Source organism: Gnatocerus cornutus, chromosome 7, assembly GCF_029298725.1.
Source record: "Gnatocerus cornutus isolate USDA-ARS CGAHR chromosome 7, icGnaCorn1.1, whole genome shotgun sequence".
Classification (NCBI taxonomy): domain Eukaryota; kingdom Metazoa; phylum Arthropoda; class Insecta; order Coleoptera; family Tenebrionidae; genus Gnatocerus; species Gnatocerus cornutus.
In genome coordinates, this window is record NC_142239.1 from 17,480,564 (window position 1) to 17,498,112 (window position 17,549).

Here is a 17,549-nt window from a genome sequence, read left to right on the forward strand (position 1 = left end):
AAGCTTCAGGGCTTATTATAAACAAGTTCGCTTTTGTTAAAACTCTCTCGTTTTTTTGTTAGTTTGAGGTATTTAATTAGTTTTGAACATCCTGAGGTGGATTATTAATTCTATAATTGGAGTTTAAGCACAACTAAATAACAAATTAAAAGTTGGCTAATGAAAATAGCTCGCGGAGTTGGAAGTTACTTATTAAATTAATTGATTTGTTGTGGAATTTGAAAGTTTTGTAATTTAGGTAAGTTTCGGAGGTCGTTTTTTTGCTTAAAGGGTGATAAGTTTGTGCACGCATTCAAATTCTCAGACAATTTTGTATTTCATCCCCAGGCGGATATTCAGCATGTGGCGCTCTCGTACGAATCCGAAGACGAAATCATGGCTCGTATGTACAACAAAGGCCGCCGTGGTACCGCCCATTACAGCAAACAAGACATCCGCGAGCAGTACTGCATTTCTGATCGTGGTCTTGGAGCTTTAGAATCAGACAGACAAAGTTTATTCGGGTGTTTGTCGTCGCATCAAAGCTCTCCTTGCTCAAATCGTGCTTCTTTCCTCACCGCTTGTGTTCGACAGAAAGTACCATCCGATGAAAATTTGTACGATTTATATCGAAGACATCCAGCGGAATACGCGCCGTATCCGAGGAGAAGCAGGTACTTTTGGTGTTTTTTGGTTTTATTTAAAAGTGTAGTAAAGGGAGTTTTGCAGGTATCCTTGGGGTCCTTTGGCTCCGGAGATTTATCGCTATGATGAAGACTTGAAGAGTTCGTATTTTCGGAGAAAAATTCCTACAGATCCGAGTAGATACACGTGGATGCCTTCTGATGACGAATCGGTCCGCATGGAGAAGCCGAAATCAATACTAGAGCCGTATCATTCGAATCCGGTTGCACCTTCGACGCCTGTACCGATGTAAGTGCAGTTTCTAGGAATTTTTAAAATGTGAAATTAAAGAATTGAAACTTTGGAGATTTATTATTTTTCTAAAATTTTATAATTTTCTAAAGCAATGCATTTACAAAATTTTATTGCCTCAACATTAAAACCATTGAAGTTACAGAATTAAGTCATGGAATATATTGAATTTTGAATTCGATCTCTAAATAAAAAATTCTAAAAGTTTTATTTCTTGTTCTAAAATTTTGTGCTTTAATATAATTAATTATCGTCTTTAAAGTAATAATTCTACAAATTTTCAGAACTCTGACTCTAAAACTATCGGAGTTACAGAAATTTTTGAATTTTCTGATTGTTATTATCAATAAAAAAATCTAAAATTCATACTTTTTGTTTTAAAATTTTGTAATTTAGTACGCTTAATAAGCGTTGTTAAAGTAATAAATCTTCAAAATTTCATTGCTCTAACGTTAAAACCGTTACAGTTACAGAATTCAGTCATGGAAAATATTGAATTTTAAATTCGTTCTCCAAATAAAAAATTCTAAAATTTTTATTTCTTGTTCTAAAATTCTGTAATTTGACTTAACTAATAACTATTTTTAAAGTATTAAATCTACCAATTTCCATAAATGTAGCTTCAAAACTATCGGAGTTTCGAAATTTAATCAAAATATTGAGTTTTTAGATTGTTATATCAATTAAAAAATCAATTATTTATACTTTTGTTCTAAAATTTTATAATTTAATATAGTAAATAAGCATCTCTGAAGTAGTAAATTTACAAATTCTAGGCTCCGACAGTTTTAATCTTAGAGCAATTAACTAAGATTAAAACTGTTGGAGCTGCAAAATTAAATATTGGAAATGATTAACTTTTGAATTCATCCTCCAAGTAAAAAATTCTATAATTTAAATTTTTGACTACATTTAATAAGAGTTTTTAAAGTAATAAATCTACAAAATTTCAATATTCTAAAAGTATGGAAGTTACAGAATTTAGAATTTTGAATTTGCCTCTCAAAAAAAAAATTAAAATTCTCATTTGTTGATCAATTCAGTAATTTAATACAATAAATAAAATTTTCTTAGATAATAATTCTACTAAATTTCATTGCTCTAATGTTAAATCTGTGGGAGTTACAAAACTAATTGATAAAAAATTGATTTTTGACTTCATATTTCATTTCAAGTGAAAAATTCTAAAATTTTAATTTTTTGTTCCAAAATTTTGTAATTTATTACACTTAATAAGCGTTTATAAAGTAACAAATCTACAAAATTTCATAGCTCTAATGGTAAAACGATCGAAGTTACAAAATTAAGTCATTGAAAATATTGAATTTTGAATTCGTTCTCCAATTAAAAAAATTCTGAAATTCTCACTTGTTGTTCTAAAATTATGTAATTTAATACAATTAATCAGCATTTTTTAAATATTAAATTTACTAAACTTTATTGCTCTAAAGTTAAAACTATCGGAGTTGCAGAATTTAATAACGACAAATTTGAAATTTTGAATTTGTCTCATTAGAAATATAAAATTTTATTTTTTTTTAATTTCAATAATATTATATTTACAATTAATAAGCATCTTAAAACTAATAAATTCACCAATTTCATTGCTCGAGAGTTAAATTTACATAAATTCCAAAATGTAGTGACAAATTTTTATTTTTTTTTAATTTGTCTCCCAAATACAAAATTTCTAAAATGTATTTTTTTTTCTATATTTAATTATTTAAAACGTTTAATAAGTATCTTTAAAGTAGTAGATCAACCAAATTTTATTCCTCTAATGTTAAATCTGTCGGAGTTACAGAATTAAATAATGGAAAACATTAAATTTTGAATTTATTCTCTAAATTCTAAATTTTTATTTATTGTTGTAAAATTTTGTAATTTAACACAACTAATAAAAACATCTTTAAATTAGTAATTTTACGAAATTCCGTAGCTCTAACTTTTAAACTATTAAAGTTAGGAAATTTAATTGAATTTTTTATTTCGAGTTTGATCTGAATATTAAAAAATTGCTAAATTTCTAGTTTTGTTCTAAAGTTTTGTAGTTTAATGCAATTAAAAACTTTAAAATCTACCACCAGTCTCAAATGTTTAAATTATATTTCTTAAAATCCAGGATAGATAAGTTAAAATTTCGATATAAAAATGGTGGATGCGCCGGAAAAATAAAAACTTAACTTTTAAGCTGAATATTAATATCTGTTCTAATTTTAGAAATAACAAAAATTGGGCATTTTTTCCGCATCCCACTTTAACTTAACGAGGGTAAAAGCATTCTTTCGTATTTATCACCCTTTTGCTCTCCCTTTCCACATTTTTTCACACAATCAACAGGTTTATTATGCATCACACACGATCTCCAATTTCAAACCCGTTTTTTATTCCTCTATTTTTACTTCAAATCTAACCGAAAATGAGAATCACGAAAAGGTTGTTTTCCCCTAAACAACTTGTTTGTCTCGATAATGGTCAAAATGAGATTCCTCCTTCCAAACTGGGTTAGTGGAGTTTCACTCCGAACACAATTGAATTGAGAATCCTGGGGAGTTTTAATGAGACCCGAGAAAAGAATGAGCAATTTTTAATGACTGTTCCAGCAAAAAACACGTCAGTTTTGCCCGTTCTCACACCATGGCGTCCTTCGACGATGCCATTTCCTCTCTCAGTTCTTCATCCAGTCACCTGAACCGCATGACTCGCAGTCAGGAACGTCTTCTGGACATGCGAAAAGCCGAAGGACTTCCGATAACGCGCCAGCCGGAACCCTCCGATAATCTATTAATTATAGGTAAGTCGTTTTTTCTGGCCTCAAGTCCTCGTGAAATTCTGCACAGACAGAGCAACATTTGTCATTTCGTTTCTGATCGCTTTGTTAAACCCCATCCATTTCTCATCGATTTCTTTTTCAGATAAAGTGAAAAGAGCTCCGATGAAAACTCAAGCAACTCAAACTGAAGCTTGTTTAGGCAGGAAGCCTCTACCACCTAGCAACATCAATTTAAGCCCCCGCACTATCCACAGGGTAAGTTTCCCATTTGAATTAATAATAGACCTACACAAACAAAACGTTTAATTGCCGATGTCTTATAAAAATATCAGTTAGAGCGTTGGCGGCGCGTGGGTGTATGACGGATTAATAAAAGTATTGAAATTTTGATTGGAGGAAGGCTTTGTTCTTTTGTCTACGCATGAATAAAAGATGGCTGCGGTGTCTGGTCTTTATCACCTGATATTTCCGAGAGAATCGTTATCGTATTATGGAGGAATCTTGTTAGGATCTGCATGCGGATGATTGAGCGTGGGCTTCTAAGAATGGGGAAGAAAAGTTGGGGATGGATGGAGGTGCACTGACCAAAAAGAGAGAGTTTATAATGGAAGAGAAGATTTAGGGCGTCGCGGCGCATATACCATGTTTATAGATATTTATAGATTTAGTTAATAAAAATAGTGGATGCGCCGGGTTATAAAAATTTTTAGTATATCAGAATAGGACATTAAATAAAATTATTTTAAAATTTTACTGGTTTAAACACAGAAAACGAGCAATATTAAAATGCATAATGTCTTCACTTTTTACTTTTTTTAAACGTTAAAACTCACAGGAAAATAAAAATAGTAGGAGTAATTTTTTGTCTTAAAACTTAGTATATTCTTAGCAAAAATTAAAATTTCTAAAATATTCTAATTTCACAAAGTTAACAAGCAAATCTCAATAAGCCACCACTAAAAATTTAACTTTCTATGCTTTACTAAGAGCTGACGGAGGTATCGAATTTAATATAAAAGTTTTGATGTTACATTTACACTAAAATTAAAAATTTTCAAAATCTGTCTTTGTTGATTTAAAATTTTGTAATTTTATTATTTAATATGTGAGCTACTAGAATTAAAAAATTAAACACAAATTCGGTAATTTTTATTTTTATCAAAAACTAAAATCTTATCTAGTTGTTTTAAAGTATTTATATTTAACAGATGTTTGAATAAATTTAAATAAATAATAACTAAAAATTTGATTTTTTTCAGCATTAGAACTGACGTTGATATCGAATTTAATATAAAGTTCTCTATATTATCTTCTCAGTAAAAATAAAAATTTACAAAATCTCTTTTTGTTGTTCTAAAATTTTGTAATTTGATCGAATCTAGAAACAAATCAAACTAAATTACACGTCAAAGTTTTAGTGCTTTGACATTTGAATTACTGGAGATATTAAATTAAACAGAAAGTCGGTAATTTTTTATTTGTATCAAGAATTAAAATATCTAAAATTTATATTGTTTGCTCTAAAATTTTGAAATTTGGTAAAGGTATTGAACAAATCTAATAAATACCTGCTAAAAGCTTACAATTTTTGGCATTAAAACTGACGAAGATATAGAATTTAATATAATTTTTTTTTGTATTGGATTCTCACTAAAAATAATAAGTTTCAAAATCTGTTTTTGTGAATCTAGAATTTTGTAATTTCATCGAATCAACAAACCAATTAAATTAATTTACACGTCAAAATTAATACTTTGACATTTGAACTACTGGAGATATAAAAATTAAATAAAAATTTGGTAATTTTGTATTTGTATCAAAAATTAACATTAAAAAAAAATCTGCTTGCTTTAAAATTTTGGAATTTGGTACAACGTGTTTATAAATGTTTCTAGCATCAAGGGTGGCTATGAAATGTCAAAGAAATTTGCTCATTACAAATGTGGGTTTCGATTTGTCAACTGACATTTGCAGTTAACCTCAAACATGAAGCAAAGTAAGTTTTGAGAAATAAACTGTTCCAGTTGTAGTTTAAAACCTGAAAATCGAAAACTTGGGCATAAAACCGTAACTAAAACGTCATTGAAGTAAGTAACATTATAAATAATTTTCCTGATATTTATAGTCACTATGAAAACAAGGCGGCAAAATAATGTACGACATAAATTCCAAAGCCACGCTTGATGCTAGAAACATTTATAAACACCTTGTAGAAGTACATATTAAACTAATTTTAACAAATAACTTCTAGAAATTTGATCATTTTACCATTAAAAATGATGAAGGTATGGAATTTAATATAAATTTCTCCATACTACATTTTCACTAAAAATAAAAATATTTTCAAATCTCTTCTTGTTGATCTAAAATTTTGTGAGTTAGCTGAGTTAAATTGAATAACACGTCAAAATTTTATTTTGACATTTAAACTGCTGGAGATATAAAATTAAATAGAAATTCGGTACTTATTTATTCGTTTCATATCTCTAAAATTTTGAAATTTAATAGAGGTATTAAACAAATGTAAATAAATAATACCTGGAAATTTGACCTTATTGACTTTAAAACTGACGAAGATTTGGAGTTTAATATAAATTTCTCAATATTATATTCACATAAAAATTACACTTTCTAAAATCTTTTTTTGTTGATCATAAATTTTGTAATTTGGTCGAGTTAACAAACGAATCAAACTAAATAATACGTTTAAAATGTACTTTTGTTATTTTGATATTTGAACTACTGGAGGTAGTTATATAAATTAAATAGAATTCGGTAATTTTTATTTTTATCAAACTTTTTATTAAAAATTTGCCAAAGTTATCAAACGAATCTAAATTAAAAACTTTTAAAAATTTGACTCTTTTAGCGGTAAAACTGTCAAATATATTAAATTTTGTTAGAAAGTTTTAATTATAATTATTACATTTTCACTAAACATAAAACTTTTTTAACTCTTTCGGCTTTGATTTAATTTATTGTTATTAGGCAGAACTAGCAAACAAATCAAAATAAAAAAACGTTTTTAATTTTCATTCTTTTAACATTAAAGCTCAAAGAGAAATATGCAACTTGAATAAAAATGGTGGATGCGCGGCGCACTAAATTAACCCGTGGACTGTAACTAGAAGCTGCTTTCGCCGGAATTCATTAATAAGTCATAAGTTTAATTAACTTTTTATACCTGTAAAGCTACACAGGTTTCCACAATAATACATCCAGAATTCGTAGAATTACAAAGTTTCTTCCGCGTTGAACAGCTCACTTTTTCGTCCTTGATAATTGAGCACGTGGCGCTCAATGAATTTGTTTGCTTAGAAATTACGTTTATTAATTAAAACTTTCTGTCGAGTTATTACTCAGCTGTCACGGTTCGATTTCATGAGGGAAGGAAATTACCTATTCGCTGTTGTTGGCAACAAATCAAATTTAACACGAATCAGATCTGAGATGGAATTCATTGCTATAATTAATTAGTTTTGCTTGTTAGCCAGTCTGACTATTCTGTTTTTTTAGGTGAAAATGGTTTCCCAAGGGGCTCAAACGAACGGTTTTCTCGTGAACGGCCGCAAACTAATCAAATCTTTCTCAGAAGCTGGATCCAAATTCGAGTATTCTCCATTCGAGCCCATTATTGACCACGAGCCCCTCCAACGCACGCAGTCCGATGAACCCCCTCGTTCTCCGTTTATTGTAACGTCGCCCCCTCATATCCAACTTCCGGAGCCCCCAAGTTCTTCTTCGTCGTTGTCGCGCGAGTCCGAAGACTCCGAAACGAAGAAAGAGATTTTCATTGATTTCAAACCACAAGTACCGCCGGTTCAAGGGAAACTCGTGAAGAGGCCGTTGACGAAAACAGTCTCTGACGGGGAGATGTTGATCGAACAACGAAAGTCTGTAAAGATCGAGGAAATTCCGATTGTCTTAGAGAAACCATTGACGAGTTTCAGCCATGAGAATATCATAGTGACGGACGAGGAGCAGCGAACATTCACGCCGTATTTTCAAAAGGCTCCTATTAGACATGAGGGGATTTGTAGGCCTTTGGAGGATAACGTGTACTCGTCGTTATCCTTTGAGGATAATAATTTTCACACACAGGATTCTATAGATGAGGAGTTTCACGAAAATCTGATTTATAACAGAATGTACATGCGACACGAGGCGAATGAAAATGAGGTCGCCCTGAGGATGGCGGAGAGTTATTCGCCGAATGATGAGTGTGTTGTGCCCTCGGTATGTCTTCTGCCTGATCGGAAATTGTCGCCGTTTGCTTCCACGGACTCGCTGGCGAACGATCTGAGGTAAGACCCAATTTCTGGTTTGTGAAGACTAAAGAGTAAATTGAAAATAGTTCAAAGTTCGCTTTTTTACCATTCAAACTACCGAAACTCAGCAAAATTTAAGGGGCAAAACCAGTGTGACCGCTTAAAAAAAAGGTGATTTTTAGAGTTCTTTTAAAGAAGATTTTTTCGAATAAACTTAATAAGTGTACGTAAAATTTTACGCAGATTTCAAATCTGGGATTTAAATTCAGATCCGGCAACAGATAATTGAGTTATGGCCGATCAAAGTTTCGGAAAGTTGATTTTCAATTTTTCTCATTTTTCGTAATTTTTAAAGTTAAATATCTCGGAAACTATTTGAGATAATGAGATGCGGTTTGCGCCATTTTTTTTCTCGGCTCATTTTACGTTACAAAATGTTCTCAAAAGCCCAAAATTCGATGGTCGATTTTTCGCGAAAAAAAAATACGACTCAAAATGATGATGAAAATTTTTCATTTTTTTAATTTTTGCCCATAACTCGTAACCTATTTGTCTTATAGATCTCAAATCTGGCCAGTAGATAGATTTCGAGCTTCTCTTTCGACTGATGTGTAATTCAATGCTATTAAATGTCGTTTTCATTTTGAAAACATTGATTGAAAATCACCCTTAAATGATGTTTTAAAAACAGTTTTTGGCCAATACCTCGTTTCTTTATTAAGCAAACTCAACGAATTTGGGTCTCATTTTACGCAGAATTTTACGCTGAATTCAAAAACATGAGAATTTTCTATTTTCGTCAACAAATAACTGAGTTATGGTCGTTTGAATTTTTGGGTTGTCGCCAGAGGGCCAAATTTTCGAAGGTTCGAAACAATTCATGCTCGATATCTCAGAAACTATTTGAGATATTGAGATGCGGTTGGCACCATCGTTTTTCTCGGAATTTTTTACATAAGAAACAGTTTTTTGATTTTTCTACAGTCGAAATTTGCAAATTTTCGCGAAAATTCATGACTAAAACTATGCCAAACTTCTGATATCGATATATCGCTCACTTTTTAGAGTAAACTTAAGTTATTATATATCAGTGTACGCAGAATTTTACGCAGATTTCAAATCTGGGATTTAAATTCAGATCCGACAACAGATAACTGAGTTATGGCCGATCAAAGTTTCGGAAAGTTGATTTTCAATTTTTCTCATTTTTCGTAATTTTTAAAGTTAAATATCTCGGAAACTATTTGAGATATTGAGATGCGGTTTGCGCCATTTTTTTTCTCGGCTCATTTTCCGTTAGAAAATGTTCTCAAAAGCCCAAAATTCGATAGTCGATTTTTCGCGAAAAAAAATTACGACTCAAACGATGAAAATTTTTCATTTTTTTAATTTTTGGCCATAACTCGTAAACTATTTGTCTTATAGATCTCAAATTTGGCCAGTAGATAGATTTTGAGCTTCTCTTTCGACTGATGTGTAATTCAATGCTATTAAATGTCGTTTTCATTTTGAAAACATTGATTGAAAATCACCCTAAAATGATGTTTTCAAAACAGTTTTTGGCCAATACCTCGTTTCTTTATTAAGCAAACTCAACGAATTTGGGTCTCATTTTACGCAGAATTTTACGCTGAATTCAAAAACATGAGAATTTTCTATTTTCGTCAACAAATAACTGAGTTATGGTCGTTTGAATTTTTGGGTTGTCGCCAGAGGGCCAAATTTTCGAAGGTTCGAAACAATTCATGCTCGATATCTCAGAAACTATTTGAGATATTGAGATGCGGTTGGCACCATCGTTTTTCTCGGAATTTTTTACATAAGAAACAGTTCTTTGATTTTTCTACAGTCGAAATTTGCTAATTTTCGCAAAAATTCATGACTAAAACTATGCCAAACTTCTGATATCGATATATCGCTTACTTTTTAGAGTAAACTTAAGTTATTATATACCAGTGTACGCAGAATTTTACGCAGATTTCAAATCTGGGATTTAAATTCAGATCCGACAACAGATAACTGAGTTATGGCCGATCAAAGTTTCGGAAAGTTGATTTTCAATTTTTCTCATTTTTCGTAATTTTTAAAGTTAAATATCTCGGAAACTATTTGAGATATTGAGATGCGGTTTGCGCCATTTTTTTTCTCGGCTCATTTTCCGTTAGAAAATGTTCTCAAAAGCCCAAAATTCGATAGTCGATTTTTCGCGAAAAAAAATTACGACTCAAACGATGAAAATTTTTCATTTTTTTAATTTTTGGCCATAACTCGTAAACTATTTGTCTTATAGATCTCAAATTTGGCCAGTAGATAGATTTCAAGCTCCTTTTTCGACTGATGTATAATTCAATGCTATTAAATGTCGTTTTCATTTGGAAAACATTGATTGAAAATCACCCTAAAATGATGTTTTCAAAACAGTTTTTGGCCAATACCTCGTTTCTTTATTAAGCAAACTCAACAAATTTGGGTCTCATTTTACGCAGAATTTTACGCTGAATTCAAAAACATGAGAATTTTCTATTTTTGTCAACAAATAACTGAGTTATGGTCGTTTGAATTTTTGGGTTGTCGCCAGAGGGCCAAATTTTCGAAGGTTCGAAACAATTCATGCTCAATATCTCAGAAACTATTTTAGATATTAAGATGCGGTTGGCACCATCGTTTTTCTCGGAATTTTTTACATAAGAAACAGTTCTTTGATTTTTCTACAGTCGACATTTGCAAATTTTCGCGAAAATTCATGACTAAAACTATGCCAAACTTCTGATATCGATATATCGCTTACTTTTTAGAGTAAACTTAAGTTATTATATATCAGTGTACGCAGAATTTTACGCAGATTTCAAATCTGGGATTTAAATTCAGATCCGACAACAGACAACTGAGTTATGGCCGATCAAAGTTTCGGAAAGTTGATTTTCAATTTTTCTCATTTTTCGTAATTTTTAAAGTTAAATATCTCGGAAACTATTTGAGATATTGAGATGCGGTTTGCGCCATTTTTTTTCTCGGCTCATTTTACGTCAGAAAATGTTCTCAAAAGCCCAAAATTCGATAGTCGATTTTTCGCGAAAAAAAATTACGACCCAAACGATGAAAATTTTTCATTTTTTTTATTTTTGGTTATAGCTTGTAAACTATTTGTCCGATCGATCTCAATTTTAGCCAGTAGATAGATTTCAAGCTCCTCTTTCGACTGATGTATAATTCAAAGCTATTAAATGTTGTTTTTATTTTGAAAACATTGATGGAAAATTACCCTAAAATGACGTCTTCAAAATCGTTTTTGGCCAATGCCTCGTTTATTTATTAAGCAAACTCAACAAATCTGGGCTCATTTTACGCAAAATGTCACGCTGAATCCAAAAACATAAGAATTTTTAATTTTCGTCAACAAATGACTAAGTTATGGTCGTTTAAATTTTTGGGTTGTCGCCAGAGGGGCAAATTTTTGAAGGTTTGAAACAATTCATGCTCGATATCTCAGAAACTATTTCAGATATTGAGATGCGGTTAACGCCATCGTTTTTCTCGGAATCTTTTACATAAGAAACAGTTCTTTGATTTTTCTACAGTCGAAATTTGCAAATTTTCGCGAAAATTCATGACTAAAACTTGCCAAACTTTTGAGATCGATATTTCGCTTATTTTTTAGAGTAAACTTAAGTTATTATACATCAGTGTACGCAGAATTTTCTAATTGTGTTCAATTTTTTATAAGAGAACTCTTTGTAATTTGAATCAAAAATGACAGCGTTGTCAAAATCGTTCATTAAAATTTTCACAAAGTTTCCATTTTGACAACGTCAAATTACTCAACAGAAAAAAAAGACTGTTTATTTTTAAAGGTGTGGACTATCCAAATATGCAAAATAAAATTAATCGATTTTTCAAAATTTCTCACTGGTTGTGTTCCTTAAAGACACACCTTTTCTCCACAACAAAATGAAGAATGTGATTAAACCCGAAAATAGAATGATTTGATTGGCTCGCATTGTCTCGGAGCACAGTAGTTTTTATAACAAAAAACGCAACAAACAACCAACACGAGCGATTATTTCCTACGTAACTTTTCATTGGTTAGATACATCGAACTGTTGTTTACTGCCCAATTTCCAAACCAATTATATCATGGGGAACAAAAGAGAATCAATGTTTGTGTTTTTTACCTCATATTGTGATCAACAATTGTTTAGTCTTTTTATGACAAATGCACTGAAATGTTTAAAGACAATAAAGCTATTATGAAATAATTATTATTGTTGGTACATGATAACTCCTTTTCTCTTGTCGGCAATAAATCGCTTCTTAATTAAACAGGGAGCGAACCCAATTTGAGCTTCAATCGAGTTTATATAATAAACAACGTTGATTAATAAATCTGAACGTAACTTTTGGAGGCAATTTTCTTCCAGCCGTCCCAGTTAATTAACAATTAAAACCTTTTTAATGAATATGAAACTGGAGGGATATCGGCGTTACAATTTCTTTTTTATATTCATTTTCAAATCCTTCACCATTAGCCTTCGAGAGGATTATAAAGCGCTTGAAATTAAATTTAAATTTATCTCAAGTGCACTGAATTTACATTCATTCGAAAAGTGGCGAAATTATCCTAATGGATTTCAGGGACCATTCAGACGGGATATGGAACGAATCTCAAGCCACCGTCCTCCAAGTGGACTCTGGAACTGACAATGGCACCGCTCTTAGCAGCTCGGAGATGACATCAGTGACGTCTCCAGGATCGGCCATTCTGCTCACACCTTCATCCAGACGCAAGCACCTTTTGATGATGCAGCATCAGCAGAGGTCCTCCATGGACACCGAAGCACTCGAAGAAGAGTTCGTCGACCAAAGTAACACGTCGCCTCGGATCATAATCGAAAAACCGATGAATCTGGAACCTTCGAAACAATACTTGACACCTCAGCGGACCATTTCTCCGACGTGGCGACGTCGTACCCCAGAAACTCCTTCAGAATCGCCGCTTCCAGCTATCGTCCCCGATCTGCTTCTTGCTCGTACAGATTCCTGTAAAACCAATACGGACGTGAGTGAAAGTACTACGACCGACGACTACATCACTGCCAATTCAGGAACTGACAGCTCGCGGAAAAGCGGGTCGACCAAGGTTTGTATGGCGGCGGCAAAAAAGAAGTTTGAAGAGTCTTTCCAGGGCTTGGAGTTTTACAACTTGCACGCCCACTTGCAAGACGGCAGCTCGTTCGAGAGCAACAAAGGCGACATCTTCGGCGATGATATGGTGGTTCCTTCGTTTTCTCCCCCTTTAATCCTCGAAGAAGCTCATAGTTTGTCAAACACCCCAGTGCCTGAGGTACGTACTGGCCGCTCGACTCCGTCCGACACGAGTTCTTCGTGTGGAAGCTACAGCGTTGACGGATCCTGCCCTGATCTGCTCGAAAGATCCAAAGTGCCTTCAGCTTCGAAAGAAGACGAGAGGAGCACGCGGTACGAATCTCCAGTTTACCACGAATCGCCCATCGATGATGGGTGAGTTCTTGGGTCGCCCCAGTACCACACTATCTTTCTGTTGACAGATGGAAGAACGAAGAGTTCACTCGCGAGCCTGGCAAATCCAAGAGGAGACCTTTTACTCTCGATATCAACAAACACCAAGACACCTACACACTCTCGCCCAACAGCAAACACAAATGCAAGAAGGAGCCGAAATCGTCGCCGTCGAACGAAAAGTCCAAGAGAGCCAAAGCGAGGACCAAGAGTCCGATGCAAGCGCACAAGAAGCACTACCAGATTAAGAAGTCTGGGACTGTACAACTGACAGAGGAGCGGTACAAAAGCGGACACGATGAGAGTAAAGCGACTTCGGATGAATCCAGCTGCGACTTCGGGAAGTACGCCTCCAATCAAACCTCTCCACGGAAAGGGAAGAAGGTCAAGGATAATAACCGAAGAAAGTCGCTGCCGAGGTCGCCGAACGAACGCTCCAAGAAGAATTTCGAAGAAAAGCCATCGAGTTTGCCGGGGAGTCTGTCGCGGCGCAAAACTCCCAAGAGCAAGGGGCTGCAGGCGGAGGACGCCAAGAGCACTCTGGCACTATACAGGTGAGTACCTACAATTCTAGTTGTAGTCCTGCAAAACAAATTTTTTTGTAGCCCCGCGAGCTCCCCCTGCAAGAAGCGCAGTCCGCAGCGCAGCCCCGACACCGCCAAACTGAAAGCCCTCAGCGCCGAGTCCCTCCGTTCCGTAAGTCCAGGCAGCGACAGCGTTTTCTACAGCGACCCCAGTAGCCACACCGCCGACCACCAAGTCCATTGCCTCCACTGCGGAAAAGAAGTGGACATCGTCACCACCGACGACCCCGATAAGAGTCTCAGTAGCAACGGAAACCAGCACGACATCGTCCAACCTCCTGCAGGTTTCGAGGATTCTCCTCGAGCGAAACATCCAACGACACGATTATACAAGAAACTCGATCGCAGATTCCGGTCTGAAGACAGACAAGCGGATTACCGAAGACACAGGTACAAACCGGATGTTCGAGCGAAGGTAAGTTGAGGAAGAGTTGAGGGTGAAATTGAGTGTGATGTAGTCGGAGGAACGCGGGGCGAAGACGTACAGAGCGAAATTGAGGCCGATGGCAAAGTCGACGGATAATAGTCAGGAAGTGTTGAAAGCGACGGATTCGAGTCCGAGTGTGCTGCCGGGGGCGCCTGAAGATGAGGATGATCAAGGGATTTATGATGTGCCTTACATGGAGGGGTGCTGGATGTATATCGATGAGAGGGATGAAGTGCAAACGTGGAACAAGGGATTTACGCCCACAGGTAAAATCCAATTTCTTTGGAAGCGAATTCGATAATTTTTTTTAACAGAGAAAGAACCGTCTCGTCGCGAGTCGGTCTCCAGCACCGAATCCGAGCAAGAATTCCGAAAACGGTACCAAGCCGTCACACATCGAATGGTCCATCGAAAATCTTGCCTCGAAATGTATAAACGACAAACATCGAGATCGTTTGGTGAGTCGATACTTAACAATTTTCTTCTTGTCAGAGACAGAGCAAAGTTTATTAAAATGTTTCTGACATTTGCTTAGTACGGAATTGCTCATTTTCCACTCTCTTGCGTCTATTTTCATGCGTTTCTTGAACGCTCATGAGATTTCGGGTCACCTGTAGCAACTTATTAGAATTTATAGCACTTACTTAATTAAGTTTGTTTATTTTCGAATTTAATTGTTGGGTTTACGATGGCAAGAATAATTTATTTGTGCCAACTTGAAATTAAATTAATTAAATTATGGTAATCTCCAGTAGAGTTGAGCGTAATAACCGGAAAACTCGCACTTTTTTGACAAGCGGGAGTTTTTAAAGTAAACTTCTTTGGTCTCCATGCAAATAAGAATCGATTCTCTCATTTAATTTTATGTTGGGTGGAAGACATTGTCATAAATTCTAGAAGTTGTGTACATACTGCAGCATCCAATATTGTTACTTGTTATTACCTGTCTTGAGAACAAGATGCATGGTCTGGAGCGAAGCTCTTGCAAAAATTGAGAACTTTCTATTGAAACTATGAAATTTATTGTTGTGTTTTTAGATAAATTATTCTATTTAAGCTCAAGCGGTCCAAACTTAAATTGAATATTTAGGGAAACATTTTTTTATTTGGGACAGTCAATTAGCAACTCAAAAGTAACAAATTGTCTAAATGTTATGGCTCTAAAATTAAAATTGCTAAAATTACAGAATTAAATAGAAAATGTTAAAATTTCGGGTTCATTCTAAAAGTAAAAATTTACAAAATTTCTCTCCGTTGCTCTAAAATTGTCAAATTTGAAATAGTAAATTAGAAACTTAAAAGTAGCAAATTGCCTAAATTTTATCTATTTAGCATCAAGACTACCACATTTACAGGTGCAACTACAAAAAGTTGAAAATTTCTAGTCCAATGAATATTTCCAAAATTTCTCTCTGTTATTCTAAAATTTTGACATTTGGAACATTGAATTAGAAACTGAAAAGTAGCTAATTACTTAAATTTAATCGTTTTATCATGAAAACTGCCAACATTACAGGACATAACAGAAAATGTTAAAATTTCTAGTTCATTCTATAAATAAAAATTTTCAAAATTGTTGTTTGTTACTCTAAAATTTTGAGATTAGGAACAATAAATATGGAACCCAAAAGTGGCAAATTGCCTAAATTTTATCACTTTAGCATAAAAACTGCCAAAATTAAAAAAAAGTCTATTTTATAAATACAAATTTCCAAAGCATGTTTCTGTTATTCTAAAGTTTTAAGATTTAGGTTAGTTAATTAGCAACTCAAAAGTAACAAGTTGTTTAAATTTATGGCTCTTAAATTAAAATTGTTAAAATTACAGCATTGAATTAAAAATGTTAAAATTTCTGGTTTATTCTAAAAATAAAAAATGACAAAATTCCTTTCCGTTGCTCTAAAATTGTAAAATTTTGAATAATAAATTAAAAACTTCAAAATAGCAATTTGCCTAAATTTTAACTATTTAGCATGAAAACTACAACATTTACAGGTGCAACTACAAAAATTGCTGGTCCATCAATAAACATATCCAAAATTTCTCTCGATTATTCTAAAATTTTGAGATTTGGAACATTGAATTAAAAATTGAAAAGTAGTTAATTACTTAAACTTTATCGTTTTATCATGGAAACTGCCAACTTAGAGAACATAACAGAAAATGTTAAAATTCCTAGTTTATTCTATAAATAAAAATTTTCAAAATTGTTTGTTACTCTAAAATTTTGATATTTAGAACAGTAAATTTTAGACTCAAAAGTAGCAAATTGCTCAAATTTTATCGCTTTAGTATGAAAACTGTCAAAAGATCGGAACTTAATAAAAAATGTAGAAAAGTTTTGGTTTATTTTACAAATAAAGATTTTTAAATATGTTTCCGTTATTTTAAAATTTTAACATTGAGATCAGTCGATTAGCAACTCAAAAGTAAACAGTTGTAAAAATGTCATTGCTCTAGCATTAAAACTGCCAAAATTACAGGATTTAACAGAAAATGTTAAAAATTTCTGGTCTATTCGGTAAATAAAAATTTTTAAAACTTGTTTCCGTTATTCTAAAATTTTGAGATTTGAGACAATAAATTAGCAACTAAAAAGTAGCAAATTGTCCAAGTTTTATTGCTCTCGTACAAAAACTGCAAAAAGTACAGGATTTAATAGAAAATGTTAAAAAATTTGGCCCATTTTAAAAATAAAAATTTTCAAAATTTGTCTCCGTTATTCCAAATTTTTAAGATTGTAAAAAGTGAATTAGCAATTCAAAAGTAACAAGGTGTCAAATTTCATCGCTCTAGCATTAAATCTGCACAAATTACAAAATTGAATAAAACATGTTGAAAATTTTTGATCCATCCTATAAATGAAAATTTTAAATTTGAAGATTTAAGACAGCAAATACGAAACTTAGAAGAAGCAAATTGCTCAAATTTTATCGCTCTAGCATTAAAACTACCAAATTTACAGGCGCAACCCTAAAATGCTGAAAAATTTTGGTACATTCTATAATGAAATTTGTTCCCATTTCTCTAAAATTTTGAAATTGTAT

The 17,549-nt window shown here is 33.1% G+C and overlaps 1 protein-coding gene across 4 annotated transcripts in view; it reads left to right on the forward strand.

Moving 5' to 3' along the window:
- Positions 1-17,549, forward strand: part of LOC148171867 (uncharacterized) — a 51,075-nt gene that overhangs the window by 31,079 nt on the left and 2,447 nt on the right. Inside the window, exons 4-14 of one of the 4 annotated variants that reach the window (XM_088040917.1) lie at positions 328-653; positions 697-912; positions 3,519-3,709; positions 3,831-3,943; positions 7,205-7,992; positions 12,589-13,093; positions 13,139-13,473; positions 13,521-14,045; positions 14,097-14,490; positions 14,534-14,768; positions 14,817-14,960. In XM_088040917.1, coding sequence (XP_087897043.1) covers positions 328-653; positions 697-912; positions 3,519-3,709; positions 3,831-3,943; positions 7,205-7,992; positions 12,589-13,093; positions 13,139-13,473; positions 13,521-14,045; positions 14,097-14,490; positions 14,534-14,768; positions 14,817-14,960 — 3,772 coding nt within the window. Of the gene's footprint in view, positions 1-327; positions 654-696; positions 913-3,518; positions 3,710-3,830; positions 3,944-7,204; positions 7,993-12,588; positions 13,474-13,520; positions 14,046-14,096; positions 14,491-14,533; positions 14,769-14,816; positions 14,961-17,549 lie in introns of all 4 variants that reach the window. The other 3 variants (XM_088040920.1, XM_088040919.1, XM_088040916.1) reach the window with 3 other exon arrangements.